Source organism: Neospora caninum, chromosome Ib, assembly GCF_000208865.1.
Source record: "Neospora caninum Liverpool complete genome, chromosome Ib".
Lineage (NCBI taxonomy): Eukaryota > Apicomplexa > Conoidasida > Eucoccidiorida > Sarcocystidae > Neospora > Neospora caninum.
The window spans coordinates 619,109-636,614 of NC_018386.1; the positions used below are offsets into that span (position 1 = coordinate 619,109).

General features: G+C 56.6%; 1 protein-coding gene across 1 annotated transcript; it reads right to left on the reverse strand.

Moving 5' to 3' along the window:
- Nucleotides 1–116: 116 nt before the first annotated feature.
- Nucleotides 117–13,561, reverse strand: NCLIV_003070 (conserved hypothetical protein; the record flags this gene model as incomplete). The annotated part of the gene is made up of 12 exons (XM_003879806.1): nucleotides 117–3,447; nucleotides 3,593–3,665; nucleotides 4,059–4,677; nucleotides 5,217–5,760; nucleotides 6,194–6,552; nucleotides 7,015–7,277; nucleotides 7,568–7,658; nucleotides 8,215–8,282; nucleotides 9,035–9,116; nucleotides 9,956–10,125; nucleotides 10,660–12,876; nucleotides 13,351–13,561. 12 exons carry the CDS (start codon nucleotides 13,559–13,561, stop codon nucleotides 117–119), a joined length of 8,028 nt encoding a protein of 2,675 aa, XP_003879855.1.
- Between the last annotated feature and the right edge of the window lie 3,945 nt (nucleotides 13,562–17,506).

Here is a 17,506-nt window from a genome sequence, read left to right on the forward strand (position 1 = left end):
GTTTCCCAGCGCCTTTCCGCCTTCGTCGCCATGTATGCCTTCTTGTCCAGTCAGATAGGCAGATGCATGCGCTGTCCCTCTGCTGCTTTCGCCTGGCCTTCGCGGTCCCTCTGAGCTCAGGACGGCGCGGCAGTGGAGGGCGAGAAAAGGTTCTCTTCTTTGTCGAGGGCAAGACGCCTGAGAGGAAGAGAAGAAGAGACAGGTAGGGACGCGTGCGCCTGACGTGTTTTTGCCGTGGACGAGTCGGCACGCTTCTCCGCAGTTGTTTCCGCGAAGAAAAAGCTGCTCTTGCCAGCTTCAAATGCGCCGCCCTCCAGCGCCGCCACGCGTTCAGTGACCTTTTCCTTCACGTCGGTCCCTTCTCCAAGATTCCCCCACAAGGACGAGTAGAGAGAAGAAGGAAGCGACGAGGCAAACGAGGAGTGACGCGTTGACGAAGAGGCAGACGAACGCTTGCGCGTTGAGTTTTCTCGGTGTTTTCCTTCCGCCGCGCCATCCGACTTGCGCTCAGAGGGTTCCCTCGTCGGCCGCGCCCGAGGATTTGCCGCGCGTGTCATTGTCAGGGTGCGCGACACCGCGACTGAGGGCCCTCCTTCGTCTTGGGAACTGCTCCGCTTCGAGAAAAACTCCGGTCGTTGCCGATCCTCTCTCTCTCGTGCCGGCGAACGCGCACTCTTGCCGCTCGCAGTCCCCTCTCCTTCGCGGTCGTCTTCACCTGTTTTCCTGCCTTCCTCTCGTTCTTCTGCTCTGCCGAGGAACAGCCTGTGGCCTCTCGCTAACGTCCGAGCCGCAATCTCAGGGTTAGACAAAGACGACAGAGACGAAACTGTGCGCCGGAGTCTGCGCTGTGCTTCGTGGTCTCCCGCCTTTTGTGTCTGTGCGTTTCGTGCCTCGCTTCCCTGAGAACTCCGAACTCCCGCGTCTTGGGCTCGGGACAAACTCCCGCGCCTCCCAGACCTTCCCTCTCCTGCCTGCGTTCTGCCGTGCTCCTTCTCTTTCCTCTCTTTCTCCTCCGTGTCCTGTCTCTGCAGCTCAGAAGAGAGGAGCGCGAAGGCAGACGCCCCAACCGACGAGCGAGGCCCCCTTCGCCTTTCCTGCTCGTCTCGAGCTTCGTCGTCAGCGTCTTCTCTCCGCTTTTCCATTTCTTCTCCAAAACTCGCGGAAGACGTCTTCTCACCGCCTGCACCCTGCCTGGAAAACAGCCCGACGAGGCGCCTGGCCTTCTCCTCGCTTCCGGGATTCCCAGCCACACTCGCGTCGCCTTTCTCTGCAGTCACAAGTGAACTGTTCGACCGCAGCTTTCCTATTTCTCGCTTCTGTCCCTGCGTGCCGTCGACAGTCTCCCTTGCCTCGTTTCTGAGAACTGCGCGCTTTCCACGGCCAGGAACTTCCGTCTTCGCCTTGGCGTCACCTGTTCCCTCAGGGGACTCAACGTCGGCCACAGGTGAGGCCCCAAACGCAGAGGACAGAGCGCGGAGAGATGCAGACAGCGAGAACGACACACTGGCGGAGCTCGATGGGGATGTATTTTCCGCCGAAAGGTCGGCAGTCACGTTTTCCTTTCGCTCTTCGTTTCCCGTTTCTCTCTTCATCTTCCGCGTTTTGAGAGACGCGGCGCGACTCGAAGACGACGCCGGACGCCGCACCAGTCCGACAGGGACCAGCGGCTGTAAAACCCTCGGTTGGCCAGGCGACCGCAAATCTTTCTTGTCTCGGGTCTGTCTCTTCAACGAGAGGTTCCGACGACCCGACGCGAAAGCAGGCGAGGCGGCAACACTTTGTTCCTCCTCGGAGTCGACGCCTCTTGAGCGCGTTCTCGCCCCGTGCCTGTCGCCTCGCTCGTGCTGCGGCGTGGGATGGTCACCGTCGAGATTCGCCAAAGCCGGAGAGGAAGGCGACGGAGACAGCCGCTCCTCTGCGGAGTTCGAAGGAGAATACAGAGTGAAGCTGGTCTCTCGTGCTGCCAGTGCTTCTCTGTCTTCGCCTTCTTCCTCTTCCAACGTGCTGCTCGTTTGCGGCGCCGAGGAAATCGGAATCCCGCCTTTTCCCCAAGGCTCCGTTTCGGACCGAGCAGCGGCCTTCGACGACAGCTCCTGCCGAGACTTGGCGCGCAACGGAGACGGCCAGGCGCGAGAAGAATCCCGCGGACCTCCAGGCTCCGAAACCGCAGGCAACGCGCCCGCGCCGTCCCTGGTCTCGGCCAAGTAGTGTGCAGTCGTCTTGGTTGCAGGTGGGGAAAGCGGCGGAGAGGAAGACGCGACGGAGGTAGAAGAAGTCGCAGAGTGAGGAGGGCCAGGCGCCGTGGCAAGCGACGCGGAGGCTCCTCGGCCAGCCCCGAAAGAGAGTTGTGTATCCCCGAAAGCAACCTCTGAAGCGGAAGAAGGCCGACCTAAAAAGTCGCCGGACAGGGATCGAGAGTCGACGGGGGAGAGTCGGAGGGTTGCGGAGTTCGCTCGTGGAGAGTCGAGGAAGAAATCTGCGGGTTTGCCAGGCACGAGCGAGTTGTCTTGCCGGGAAAGCGCGGACGCATGCTCTCGTTCTTGGCTGTTTTCTGCATTTGTACCGTGGAATGAAGACGGAGAAGCGAGCGACCGAGGGAGCGCGAGGGTTCGTCGCTCGCCCCGCCCGCTAGACGTGCCCGAGACCGTCGACGCGGAAGACAGATGAGGCGGTCGCGCCGCGCCAGCGGCGAAAGGAGGAGCCCTCGTCCCGAGGCCAGGGAGACTGGGAAAAGAGAGACGCGAGTGAAAACTGACAAACTCGAAACTCTTCATGCTCGACCGGTTGCTGTCAAGGCGCTCGGTTCTCCACTCGGACGGCATCGATCGCATCGAGATTTTGTCGTCTTCAGGGTCGCCCGCCTTCTTCAGGCGCTCGCCTGCTTCGCGCCGCTTTTTGCTTGCTTCCTCCGCTGCTGCACTCCTCAGTCGCCGATGTCTTTCTTCGGCCTCTCCCTGTCCCGCCTTTGGACTAAATGCTTGCTCTTTCTCGCGTCGCTCTGGTCGCATTCCGTCTTTCCCGGCTAAGCCCAACCGAGCACTGGAGTCCAAAGACAGTTCCTCTGGCCGCCGTGCTTTGCTCAGGCGCCGTGGACTGGAGCCCTCGTCTTCCCCGTCTGCCGCTCGCCTCTCCTTTTCTCGCTTTTCCACTGTCAGTTTGCGCCTCAGCCTCGCTGCGAGGAACGGCACATCCTTCCCTCGCGCTTCGCCGCGAGCCCCTGGTTCGTCTTTCCCTGAGACGTTGGAGGTTTGGGACACCACGCTGGCCTTTCTGCTCCCTTCGCGTGCGTGCGGCAGTCTTCCTGTCGATGCGGAGTCCGGTTCGCCAACGGCTTCGCGTGAACGAATCACTTTCTTCTCTCTTCGCCTTGCCTTCTCTCGGTGACGCGGCGTGTGACAGCTCCCGTGAGTCCATTGGGAACGGCGAGAGACGGCCGGCGACGACGGGCTGGACGCAAAGCAAAGACGAAGAAAAACGATGGAAAACAACACCAGAGGAAACGCAGGCGAAAAACCCAGTTGGATGCGGTGACCCTTTCCTTCTTTTCTTGCTTTCGTGACTGTTGCTCGGCAGGAAAGCGAAGGGGACTTACGTCGCGCGGTGGCGCAGCGAGGCCGAATCTTCATCTCCAGACCCAGCAACGCTCACGTCCACAAGGAACGACGCTGCACACACAAAGACACGGAAACTGATTGCCCCACGCGATCCAGCGGGAAAATGCGGTGAAGCTCGTCGCACAGACGGAAGACCAGCATGTAGACTGATACACGTCGATTCTGTATACATATACCGTACGCAAATCCTCTGATGTGGAGACGAGTGTCCCTCTCAAAAGACATATATATATATATATATATACGCGGATGCATATCTGCATGCATACCTGTAAGAAAGGATCTATTTCTTTGCACTGATTTGACTACCTCGTTCCCCTCCATGTAGACTAGCGTATGTGCACACATAGACGCATACATGTCCGCAGCCATGCAGGTATGAAAATATATAGATGGATGTAGGCGTGTGTGTGCCTTGCAAGAGGTAAGCGGATGAAGACTTACTGTAGCTGGAGTTGGAGCCGGATTGCGAGAGGTCCCATCCTTCTCTTCTAGGCCTCGATTTCCGTTTTTTTCGCTTCTCGAACTCCTCTTCGCCTTCCTCCTGTTCTAGCGCCCGGAGCGTCTCATGTGTAAGGCTCTGTGAAGCCGAAGGCACGGTCAGTGCATCTTCTTTCAAAGTGCTGGCGTCCATCATGCCTTCTTTCTCCTCTCCGTTTATCTCTTCCTTCTCTCCTCTCCCATCTCCTCCACCTTCTCCTTCTCCTGCGTCGTCTTCTTCTCCTGAGCCTTCTTCTCCGTTCCTCTGCTTTGCCTCGAGTCTTGTCTTGTCTCGGGCCTCCGTCTCTTCCACTTGTTCGGACAGATTTCTGATACAGGTGTCTATGCTGAGGCGGCGGGGCTCGCCAGTTGGACGCTGCCGCGTCGCCGCCGTCGGGCGTGTCTCCTCGTCCAGCGCGCCAGAAGGACCCGCAAAGCGGGGCTCCTCGCCGGGTGGAGACGGCAGAGAAGACTCGCCGACCGTTCCAAATTTCTCCACAGAAAACAGAAGCGATCGAGAAGTCGCAGTGCTGCTGGACGAAACGCTGGGCTGTTGAGCGTCGCCGAGTTCGTCGTCGCACGACTGAGCAGCGAAGACAAAAGAAGACGACCGAGAGGCCCAGAGACACAGACGCCCCACATGGACAGGCGCGAGAATAGGCCGCAACCGCCTCTCCTCAGAGCGTCTCCCCCCGGAAGGCCTAAAATTGCCAGGAGGGATCCCTAGCTGCACTAGGAAAATCCTACATGGATAGGAAGCTACCCGAAATTCAGCCCGATCCCCATTTTGCCACAGACGGACGGCGTGCACCTGCCACTGCATCTCTGCCGATGACCCACCAGTATGCTGATCTTCCTTTCGAATCACACTTAATCTGCATGCAACCATGCAGAGACAGATAGCATTGCACGCCTACGTGCCACCGACGTTTCCGACATATGCATCCACGCTCACTCATAATTATATATATATATATATATATGTATACAGAGAGAAAAGATATGCAGAGAGGAGCAGAGTGCAAAGAGAGGTATATATTGGGACGCAGTGGCTGTAGAATCTACAGACGCGCCGGGCGGTCTCCGTTGTCTTCTGCTTGAAGTCGGATATTCGTTCCTCACCTTGAAAGCATAGATTTTGCTCTCTGCTTCTGGAAGGGAGCCCGAGGAAGCCGGCGTCTCTCGAGAACTCCTTGCCTCGCTCCCGTCATTCGCTTCTCGCTTCGCGTCGCCTTCGCCGACTGTCTCCACGCACCGCCCTCGCTCACTGGGTGTGCCCTCCGCGCCGACCCGTCTCCGGCAACGGCCGTCCTCGACCCCTCGTCGCCCGTTGTCTGCGCATTCGTCTTCTCTCTCTTCGTCTCTCCGTTCCTCGCGACACTGCCACTCTCGGTTTGCAGGCCCCTGCGCGAGTTCGTCCCGCAAGCTCGCAGGCCTCGCGTCCGGGGAGTCTCTGTCTCCGTTCTCCGGCTTTTCCCTCGCCCCCCCTCGTCGCGCATGCGCTGCGTCCCGCCTAGCACGAGACGGAGTTTGCCGACTGTTGAGAGACAGGTCGGAGCTGAGAGAGGAGGCGAGAGAGACAGGAGAGCCTGCTCTCCGACCAAGCGAAAAGTCGGGTCCAACTGCGAGTTTCGACGCTGGATGGGCCGCTTGGCGCTCGCGTCGCCTGCACCAAAGCCCAGAGGGAAGAGTGGGAGAAGACGCACGAAAGAAGCCTCGTGACCTCCCCATCGACACGGGCAAAGACCTGAGGAGATATGCAGATCTGAATCGTCGTATATACACGCAGGCTGTCTGCTTGCACGGCTGCACGCCTACCCAGAAATGCAAACACGTTGACTCGATCAGCGCAATGCTGTCTTCAAAGCAAAGTTTGCGCGGGGAAGACGCCGCTTGCCGAGGAAAGACAGAACGCAAATCAAGCGCGTCGACTACACACACAGTCAACGGACCTCCCAGTTTTCTGAATCAATCCCCACAGCGCATCGCGACAAACCGAAGGCCAGATGCAGAACGTTCCGCACACACGCAAATGCATGCATGCACCAATATGAATATATAAAATATGTTTGAGAATGTAAATGTGGATGAGTTCGTACATGCCGTCGATGAATTGCTCGAGTTGTCGAATGTGCCCCTGAGCTGAGGCCAGGGTGTCGCGGAGTCTGTGGATTTCTTGGTCCTTTTGAAGCAGCGTCATGCGCTCTTCTGCACTGGAAATCACGGCGTCGGTCAGCGAAGTGGGACTGCGAGCGTTTTGTGGCGAGGCAGAACCCTCTCTGCGGCCCGTGCTCGAAGGGGGAGACGCCGCGACTTGGAAAACTTTCACCAACTTTTCGCGGTCGCGCGTTGCCTCTGCTCGCCACTTCTCGTGCGCCTTCAAGAGGTCGTCGCGCACGCGCCGCAGCTGAAGCACCAGCCCGGAGGCCTGACGCAGCTTGACGTCGAGCTCAAGAATCTGACGAAAACACAGCGTGTGTTTGAACAGAAAATTCGGAGGCAGACGGAGGCGCGACGGCGAGAAAGAGGCAAGGAAACTGGAGAGAAACCGACGCCTCGGGAGAGAGGCGCGGATTCAAAACCGAGCGACACGCGCGACGGACCCAGACAAACAGACGCTGCATCCGAGATCTCTCTGTCGCAACTCTGGTATCAAGTTTTGGGGTTGTCGACTGCACCCCAGTCGCAATTGAAGGCTTCGTTTCTCCTCCGTGTTGATCTCTCTGTCAACGTTTCGTGAACCCCGAGGCCCCGTTGCTCATCGTCCGAGGCTGCTCGATCGTGCCGTCGCGGTCAACCATAAAAAAATCCTACAAAAACCACGCTCTCCGACCTCGTCCAGCAACGGAACGCCACGCGTACCCCTGTCCACGTTGTTCTCTCTTCCTCTCTCTTCTTCCCTCTTTGCGGTGTTTCTCACCTTCTGTTGGGACTCCTCAGTTTGTCTCTGCAGCCGGTGAATGAGTGCGTCCTTCGCTTCCACTTCCAGTTCCACACAATCGCGTAAGTCTTGGAGCTCTCGCAGCCGCGCCCGCAAGGCCCTCGCGCTGTCTCCGTCCTGGGAAGCATCGGAGATTCTTCGCATGTCCGTCGCGGGAGTCTCCGCCGCCGCTGTCACTGCCTGGGAGAGTCGTTGCCGCTCGGCTGCGCTGCGGAGCTCCTCCTCTAGGGCGGCCTTCTCGCCTGAGAAACGCCGATAGAACGCAGGAAGGATGAGAAAACCGGGGAAAGACCTCGGGAGGGACACAAGGAAGAAGAGAGAAGGGCTGAGAGGAAGACCACGCAGGGCGGAGAGACGAGGCGCCGAGAAGACACAGAAAAAAGACCGAAAGAGAGAGAGAGAACGCGGTAGAGATACCGACACCACGGAAAGGTAAACCATAGAACAGGGAAAAAGAGGGAGAGAGGGACAAGAAAAGAAGAAGGAAAGAAAGATGCAAAAGCAGAGAGACAGAAAAGATACAAACTGGTACCTTGGAGCGTCCGGAGTTCCTCCTCGCGCTGCTGGAGGCGCAGTTGCGTGTCGCGAGTTATCTCCTCGACTTTCTTCGTACACCATCTTTGCTGACAACGAAGCCGCAAAGAGGCAAAAGGAAACGTCCATGCATCGTGCAAGGGACACAAACCCACGACCTTAACCTTGCTGGATACAGACACGAATATATATGTTATATGTATATCCGATACATGCGCATGCATATATGTATATAGAAACGGACATTTCTCGATTGACAAGTCGCATACAATCGTCATTAGGTGAAAGTCGACAGCATGCATCAACATAAATCTGTCACCCACGAAACACGTGCCTCCCGATTCGACGCCTGCATCTTTACCGGTCACTGTACATATATATATATATATGGGTCTAGATGTACTTCATGCGTATACATACATACATTTATGGGTAGATATATACATTTATGGATATATATATATATATACATATATATATATATTTATGGGTCTATATATACTTTTATGCGTATACATACATACTTTTACGGGTATATAAGCGCATGTTTGCGTGCGCGAAGTTCATCCAACGAGCAGGCAAACCACGTCGTTTGCACCCATGGAGGAAGACGAAGTTTTCGTGCCTGTGCCTGTTTCGCCTTACCAGCGAAGCGGTTTCCTCTTGGAGGCTGTCTCTCTCTTCCGTCGTTTTTCGAAGGAGGTCTTCTTTGTCTGCAGCAAAAAGCGGAGAAAATTCGACGGAGACTCCCCGTGCGCTCGGGAAAGGCAAGATGCTCGTTATTCAGACGAAAACAGAGTTTCGGTCTTCAGGGGAAGAGAGCCAGGACGAAACGCGAGAACCGCACGACCCGCGGAGCGCCGACGCCCCTCTCCGCACCGGCAGTTTGACCGTGTTTTGAGACAAGAAAAATCAGAAAGCGGAAGGAACACATCCACACACACACGGGGAAGAACGGAGACTGTCACTGTTGGAAACGACGTGGGAACGAAAACGAGAAGCTAGATGCGTGCGCGTTTGGAGAGCCGAAGCGCTCCGCATCCGCTGGGGCGTTTCAACGGCACGAGAACGGATATGGGAAGGAGAACAGACTGAGGGAACGCGTGCACGGACGCCTCTAGTCTGGCTTCAATGCAGCAGCCAACGAAAGATCCAGCACATCTTGGCGCATGGCAGCAGGAGACAATTTCACGCGCGTATGCGGCGACATAGACCTGCTTGGCTGCGCGCATTTGCGGGACGTCCCTGAAAAGGGACGAGAACGGGAAGAGAAAAACGCGAAAAAAAAGTCGACGCCAGTGAAGAGGCGCGAGAGAAGGAGGGACGGAGAAGGGAGGAGAAAGCCGGGGAAGCAGAGAGGACATGATGGCGACAGAAAAGCGAGAAGGGGCCAAACCTGCCACGGCACCACGAAAGAAAAACTCGCGGTAAACGGGAGGCATGTAAACGAGTGCTGAGTACGCACCACGAAGCTGTCGCTTCTGCATTTCCGTCTGGTCTTGAAAGAACAGAAGCCGTGCTCGGAGGTTCTCGAGTTCTGTTCCATCCTGCGACGAAGAAATCACAAACAAAACGGAAAGAGGCGATTGCGAGGCGAGTCGACAGAACACGGGAGGCCTCCAACACCTTCCTCTCGTGTCTGGCGGCGTTTTTTCTTCTTCACGTCGGGCTGCCGCATGTGGACAGGGACCGAGAATATCAAGTTGCAGCTGCGGCCGTGTCTGCAGGTGTGCGATCTCGACTCCGGCATGTGAAACACCAAAGACAAAACGCGAAACCAAACTCGTTTCCATGCCACGGGCTTCGCAGCGTCGAGCACAGACAGACTGCGTACCTTTCCTAGGTGTCTGTAGACTCTCTTTCTGTAACATATATGTATACATACATATGCATATATATATATATATATATGCATATAAATGGCTAAAACAAGGTAGCGTTTTCCGTGCTACTGTCCGCGTTTTTCTGTGATCAGGGAGCAACGCCGGAGCGGAAACTCGCATGCCGACCTCCGGGAGGTCCTCGACTTTCGTCTCGAGGCGCTGGAGGCGCTCCAGCAGCTGAAACTTCTCTCGCCGCAACCGACTGGTACTTCTCTCCACCATGCGAAGTTCCTGCAGGCAGACACCGGACCTGTCTCGGCGCTTCCTTTCTCCTGTCTGGCGGTTTCTCCCTCTGTGTCTCGGCACTTCCTCCGTTCTTTGTAGATCTCCATCTCTCCACCTCGCTGTCTGCCTCCGAATTTCTCTCTGACTGTCATGACCGCCTGTGTCTCTGTATCTCTCTCTATTTCCTTGCCTCTCTCTATCTCCTTTGTCGATCTCTTTCTCTATCTGCCTCTCTTTCGCTCTCGGTTTTTGGCGGGTTTTCTCTTTTCCGACCGTACCTCTTCGTTTTGGACAGCCTGCCTTTCCAGTCCCTCGAAGGCGTCGAGAGCCTCGGCGACGCATCGCTGCGATTTCCTCAACTGAGAAGCGCGCTCCGCCCGTGTAGCCCCCACGCGAGGCACCGCGCAAGTCTCCTGCAACCGGCGGAGCGCTGCGTCGAGGCGAGCGGCTGCAGAGAAACCGGGGAGGGAAAACAGAGACATACAGTGGAGCGGACCCCAGAAGGTGGGAAGGGAGGGAAAACAACAAATAGAAAGAGGAGGGGAAAAACGAGACAGAAGGAGGAGAAGTAAACACACAACCGGAGAGAGCGCGGCGAGAGCGAGGGAAGAGGTCGCCGGACATTTCCAGGACATGAAAGGCAGGAACGGACTCTCCTGGGGACGCACGCGTGAAGAGCTCTGCCTATCCTCTCCAGTGCGTGTGACGTATCCAGTGGGCGAGTCGAGCGGAAAGGCGGCAGCTAGATCGAGAGCCCTGGGGGCAGGAGAAACCGCGCGCCGGTACACACCTGGCGAGAGAAGAAAGCTAGAGGAAGGCAGAACGAGGGACGAAGGGAAGACGCGAAGACCGGAACGCGCCGGAGGGGAGGCCAGAAACAGGAAAAGTGACGAAAGGGAAGGGCGCAGGAATACATCGAATGAACGCCCCCCGCTTGAAAACGAACTTGGTTTTCCACGTATGAAAACAGTCAAATGCTTACCAAAGGCTCGCCAGGAGTTACCTTCCGTTTCCCCTCCACTCTCGTCTGCACTCTCCTCGAAGTGCTGACGAAAACACGAAGGCCCATATGCGATGGTGCCGCCGTTGTCGCCGCCCTCTCTGTCGCTGGCTTCTTCCCCTTCGTCCTCCTGCATATCTCTGTCTCCTTCATCTTGTACTTGCCTCTCTATGTCTTGTCCTTCTCCCTCTTCCTCTCTCTCTTCCGCTCTCTCTTCCTCTCCCTCATCCACTCTTTCTTCCTCTTCTTCTCTCTCTTCCTCTCCCTCGTCCACTCTTTCTTCCTCTTCTTCTCTCTCTTCCTCTCCCTCGTCCACTCTTTCTTCTCCACCTTCGTCTTCGTCTTCTTCTCGCTCTTCTCCCTCACCTTCGCCTGCCTCGTCCTCTTCCTGTTCACCTGGTGCCTCGTCCCAGGGAGGTTCACCGAGAAAGTTTGGATCGCGTGAGGTCAGCAGAGAGCGCGCCGCGCGTCTGCGAGAAGCAGGCTTTGCTTCCCTTTGCGGGTCCGTGTCTCCCCTGTCCGGATCCGACTCCACCTGCCGCCCGACGCCGGCCTCTTCGCTGTCTCCTGAACCTGCGGAGTCGGCCCCTTTGCACGTCAGCTCGGTCGCTGCAGGCATTCGCCTGGCCCTTCCTCGCGCGATCTCTCCCCTCAGGTACTCCTCTCTACCAAACGTGGGCGAGCGAAACTCTTCCGTTTCCGGGATATATGCCATCTCTTCATCTGCCTCCCGTCCTCGGCCGTCTCCGTTCCCCGGCTGAGAGCGGGGGGAAAACGTCGCGATGCAATTGTGACCCCAGTCTCGCCGAGCAGAGCATCTTCGCCCTAAAAAAGAGTAAGAAGAGGAGGAAGAGGAGGAGGAAGAGGAGGAAGAAGAAGAGGAAGAAGAGGAAACGGCAGAACAGGGAGAACACGCGTGAGAGGTCGCGCAGGGGGAGGAGACAGAAGAGTACTCAGAACGCGAGGCGGCAGCGGGAGCCGAGGAATATGAGGCAGGAGATGCAGGTGAATAAGGTGAGGAAGACAGCGAAGGAGAAGACGGGGGAACAGAAGACGAGGAAACGTACGATTCATGAGACGCACGAGACTCACCTCCATTCGCCTCCATTTCCAACAAGTGAACAGGCGCAGACCGCGGCCGAGAATGGATCACAATAGAGGGAATGGAAGAGCTGCGTTCCCACACGTTTCTCGCCCGAGAAAAATGGGAGCCATCTTCACTTCTCACTTTCCCTTCCCTCAAGGAAAAAGCAGACGCAGAGTCGCTGCGCGGTAGCAGGGGCGGCGACTGGAAAAAGAACCCGAACCTCTCTCCGCCTTGATTGTCAGTCTCGTATTCGCCAGACTGGTCGTATTCACCAGCTGGCTCTTCTTCACCCTCGCTGATTTCTGTGTGCACTCGCCTGTGGCGGTTTGCATAGCGCGACTGCATGACGCCGCTGATGGCCTCTCTCCCTGTCCGTCCCACGCCTCCCTTTCCTTCTTCTGCATCGTCACGTTCCTCATCATCATGTTCTTCTTGGTCATGTTCCTCATCGCCCTGTTCTTCTTCGTCAGCCTCTTGTTGGTCTTCAGCTTTCTGTTCTTCTCGATCTCTCTCGTCTCGTCTGCCCGACGTGAGCCCCGAGGGTGTCGCGGCCCCACTGCCTGCGTCTTGTCTCCACTCTTCTTCCCCCTGCTGAGGGTTCCGCTGGCGCCGTCTGTCTCTCTCACTTTCTGCTTCGCTCTCTATCTCGTCTCCTCTCCTCTCGTGTCGGCTGTTCAAATACGCATGGAGGAAATCGAACACCATGGCCGAGAGGTCGCCGATGGAGACGCCGGCGCCGTCGTCGACGCGCGACGCATCCGCGTACACTTGGTCCCAGAATGGCTCTGTTTCCTGGCCGATTTCATCGCGATTGAAGTCCGGGTTTTCCTTTCTTCTCTCGTGTGGAAACCGACTGAGACGGCTTCCTGTCTCTCGCACAACTTCCACGATCTCCTGCTTGGTCAGCACGACGGCGCTCACAGGCGCTAGAGACTCCGCCCGCCTCCTGTCTCCGGCCCGAGACTTCGCCTCGCGCGCCGCGCCCTGACCCCGCGCGCGCGTTTGCGCCACGGTGAGGACGCGGTCCCGGAAGAACTGCAACCCCTGCAGGTGTCGGTCCTCCGCCACCGTCGCGTCTTGCATGCCTAGCGAGGCCAAGAGAGCCTCCATGCCTGAGAAACGGCGAGACACATATCGGCAGGAAGCGCGCAAATTTCCTCGGTTGAAAGAGACACGGAGGGAAAGGATGCAGTGGAAAAAGAGACACGGAGGGAGAGGCTAAGCGAAGATGTCCCGCGCCGCGCGCGCCAGAGGCCTTAGGGGACTCGAAAGGGGAAACAAACGAGGCGGGGAAACCCCCCGGGAGTAGGCGAGCTGCATGCAATAAAAAGTCGAGAGAATGTCAAGCGAGCGGCGATAGGTGTCGCCGGCAAAACCACAGGGGAGGGCAAAAGAGAGAAGACACGAACGGGTGTGATACGATTTGTGCCGTTTGCGTTGCCCCTGCCTTTCTTTTCTTCTGATGTTCACTGGGAAACGGGAAAAAGGACATCTCCACGATCTCAAGAAGATAGACCGCTTGAAACTGACGCGGCCGTTTGTTTTCGTGCGGCCACGTTTTCCCTCCTTTTTCTCTTCTTTCTCACCTTTCCAGAAGCTGAGGAAATCGATCTTTCCGCGGGGGTCTGCATCCGGGAAGGCTTGTCTCACAACGGACTCGAGTTCCTGTTCGTCGAGAGCGGCCGTCTGAAGCAGGTGATGCTTCACGAGCGCTTCGACTGCATGCACAGACACCCGAGGCGAGGCTGCGGCGCGGCAGCTGCTAAACAGCTCGTGAACCGCACAGACGGCCTCCATGCTCGGTTTCGCCGCGAGAGAAGAGACCGTCCGCGGTGAAAGACCTGGAGAAAGAAGAGACCGCAGTGAAAGGGTCCAGGGGGGAGAGACGGGCACCGCAGGCGAGACGAGGAAAGGAAGAAGAGCACAAAAGGAAGGCGCGGCACACCGCGAAGAACCGCCGCGTGAGAGAGACTCTCGAGACGAGCTTCAGAAACGGAAGGACGATCGCCTGCGCAGAGGACCGAGAGTGAAGAGAAGCCAGGACGCACGGCGACTCTGCGCATCGAGTCCCTGAGATCCCGCAGCGAGGGTCTGGCGAAAAGATGCGCACTTCCCACGGCTGGGTGTGAGTGTGTGTGTCTGCGGAAGAGAGGTGGTGTTCTCTCCTACAAACGAAAGGAAACCAAAAAGCAAACGAGGAAAGCGGGGGGGGGGGGGTTTAGGGTTTAGGGGGGGGGAAGGCGACGCCCAGTCCGCCGAGCTCGAGAGACACTGGTGACGCTTGAACCGCCTGGCGCCGGGCACCCGCGATCTCTGCTTTCTGAGCCGGTGAAAATGGACAGGTGAAGGACGAAAAAGAGAGGAAGGCCAAGGGAGCAAGAGGGAAAGAGGAAGAGGAACGGACGCAAAGAGAAACAGAGAAGAGCGTAATGAGATACAGAGAAGAAGAAGGCGAGTTCGAGACTTTGAGAAGAAGAAGAAGGCGAGTTCGAGACTTTGAGAAGAAGAAGAAGGCGAGTTCGAGACTTTGAGAAGCAGAGGCGAGTGTGCAGTGGCAGTTGACCGAAACCACCCCTGTCTTTTTCTCGCCTCCAACACACAGATAAAAGGTGTCCGGTTGACTCGCGGTCGCCGCTCGTTTCCGCTTCTGTTTATGAACCTGTTTCGTCCCGACGCCCGGGGGGCTCTTCCGTCGGAGAGAAGCGAGGCTGCGACCGCCAGGACGCCCGAGGAGAGCGGGACGCCCGCAAAAAACGACGCTCGGGACGAAGCGAACGCATCCAGAAGGCGCGAACACAGTGAGACATTATGGCCGGTTTTTTTCGCGTACGCCCTCCCTCGCGTGTCAACTTCGCACCGGACGAGACAGACCTGCAAATGTGTCGTCTCTTTTCTCCTCCCTCATTCTGCTAGATGCCACGACGGCAGAAGCAGTGCATTCCGCGCTGCGACGACAACATTTCTGCGCAGAAGAGAGGCGGAAGAAAAAAGAGAAACGAGAATAAAGGAAAGAACGGAGAGGGAACCGATAATAAAGGGAAGAGAAGGGAGAGAAAAGAGAGAGAAGATGACGCAGCTCAGCGAGCCGTGTGACTCGGGTGCCCGTGGAAGACGGGAAAACGCTTGGGTTCGAAAGAGACGAAAGGGACGGAGAAAAGCAGACAAACAATTGAGAGAAAGAGAAGGGGAAGAGAGTGAAAAGACGGCGAAAACGTGCGTGAAGATCCCTTCTTCCCAGGAAAAACCACGGGAGTCGAGCAAGCCCCGCGCCGCGCGCGCAAAGACAACGCTTGTCATTCGCGGTGACCCTCGACGGGAACTGCGCGGCGGGCGTTGTCCGCGCGATAAAAAGCGGGGGGAAAGCGGAACGTTTCTTTCGTCACCAGAGGAGAGACCTGGAAAGAAGAGCGGAAAGCGGAGGAATTCCGGACGAAATCCTGGAAAGGCGAACAAAGTGCAAACCACGCGCTCGGCAAGCGCACAGGAGCCGCCCCCTCTCGCCGAGCCTTCAGACAAAACTCAAGTACCCGTCAAATGTGCAGATGTCTCCCAGGTAGCCCACACGAAGGCGATTGCATATGGTTGGAACGGTGCCGGTGAGCCTCTGGAGCGCGCACAAAAGCCCCGCAGAAAGGGAAGAAATCTCCATCGACGCAAACCGGCAGCCTTCTGGAATACGTCTGTTTCACCCTCCACACCGGCGTCCACACGGCGGCGCAAGAAAGTACGCGCTCGCTAGCCCCCGAAAGAGGTGTACCGAATATGCAAGCATCCACATATGTAAATATATCAATGGATATAGGAGAATGTGTGTGGGGGATCGATTTCCACGTACTCAACAGCCTATACCGAGATTACCCTTGGAGCTATCGAAGAGAATGCCAAGGAACGGAAGCCGCGCGAGGAGCAACGAAGATTTCCGCCGCCTTGGTGCCCTAACGTCTTGTTCCTTCGAGCAACCGTCAGAGAGAAGCGAAAAAGAGAGGATCCGCGTTTCTTCGTGTGCGAGAGACCCAGCACTTCCTGCTTGAGGAAGTCAACGCGACGCCACAGGCTTGCGCCACTGAGAATGAAGCTGGAGCAAAGCCAAGGGAAATGCGGAAACGAGGGCGCCGGAAAGCAGTTCTTCTCGTAAGGCGCACGAATTTCTTGTCGCCCAGAGAGGATTTTCGCTAACTCGGATTGCAGATGCCATAAAACGGCGCGGACGCGTTTTCGCGTTCACGAACTGGACGCCCCCGGTCCTTTCATTCATCATCCTGCTCTTCTCGCGCGCACTCCACACACGCACATCTCCACACATGGCTTCCTACTCTGTGTGTCTTTCGTGCCTGTTCGCTTTACACTTGCTCTCGTTACCGCCCAACTCTTTTTTCTGCGTTCTGCCGCTTGGAGCTTTCCCTCGACTGAGCAGCTTCTCTCCACGTTGCGCAGTCGGTTCGCTTTGACTCCTCACCTCAGATCCACACGGCTTTAAAGCAGACGCATTCCTATAGAGAGCCTTTGGAAAGTGTACTCCATACGCATATATGTATCTATATATATGACTACCTAGTTGAATGTGTATCGCGGCAGGTGCGTGGCCTGGGACGAAATGAAGGACGACGGAAACGAGCGACGCTGTGAAGGTCTAAGAGAGAGGCCGCCGCCTTTTGGATCTTTTGTGAAGGAAAACAGTTTCTACTGCAGACCATCGCGTTGCTCGATAGAACAATTCGATGTTTTCATGCATAGAACTCTGCAAAGGGCTTAGCTGCAAAAACAAATGAAGACTTGGTGACGACGTACACTCCTGCATACTCCCAGCAGAAGCCAATACTTATACAGTAGTCACGTAGACGCATATCTGAGTATGTTATGCTATAAAGGTATCCATAAAATTTGGGTCATTTTCGCCCCGAATGTGTGCACCTCTCTAATTATATATACATATATATATATATATATATATATATATGTATGTGTGGAGATCTATCGGATCGTGGACCCTGAGTTAAGGAAGGGCACAGGCTTGTCTTTTGTTCTAAATCCGGGAATTCGGTGATCGAGGCGACGGAGACCTTTCCTCGTGCGTCTGTGTTGGCGAACCACGCCGCGCAGGACCGCAAAAAGCTCCGGCGGGTCTCTTGCGCGAACACGTTTGTCGAAAACGTGGGACTTGCCAAAAAAAAACCGCGAGAAATGGATTGACAACGACAGAGCTCGGCGAGCTCTGTCGGGACACTGACAGCCCGATCGGTGCATGTTCTTCGTTCACACATGACCCCACAGGCACCTGCTGCCCCGCGGGCGGAGGCACAAAAGGAAGAAAAAGGACTACGTTCCCGTCTACGAATTCGGAAGTTTTCCTGGCTTCTCGTAACCCTAAATCTCTCCCTCTCTTTAAAGGTCCGTCTCCTCTGTTCTTTCTCCTTGTTCTGGCTGAACGTTTCCACGCATTTCTCTTCTTCCCAGTTCACTCCCCCTGCAGCCTTCGTTTCTCCTCGCCCACCCCTGGGTGCTGATCCGCGTTCTGGGGCGCCTCATCGCTTTGCGACACCTCTCCGCTCCCAGGTGCGTAGCCCCCTCTTCGCTCGCCTGCTTCTACCTCCTGGTTCCGCTTGCGTCGCTCGCTACCCCGGCGGATGCTGATTCCCCAGCCTTCTCCTTCTCTGGGCCCTCAAATTTTCCCTCGTTCCGCAGTCGCAACTCCCCCCGACAGCGTCTCTCTTCTCTCCGAATGTATGTCCTTCACTGCCAGCC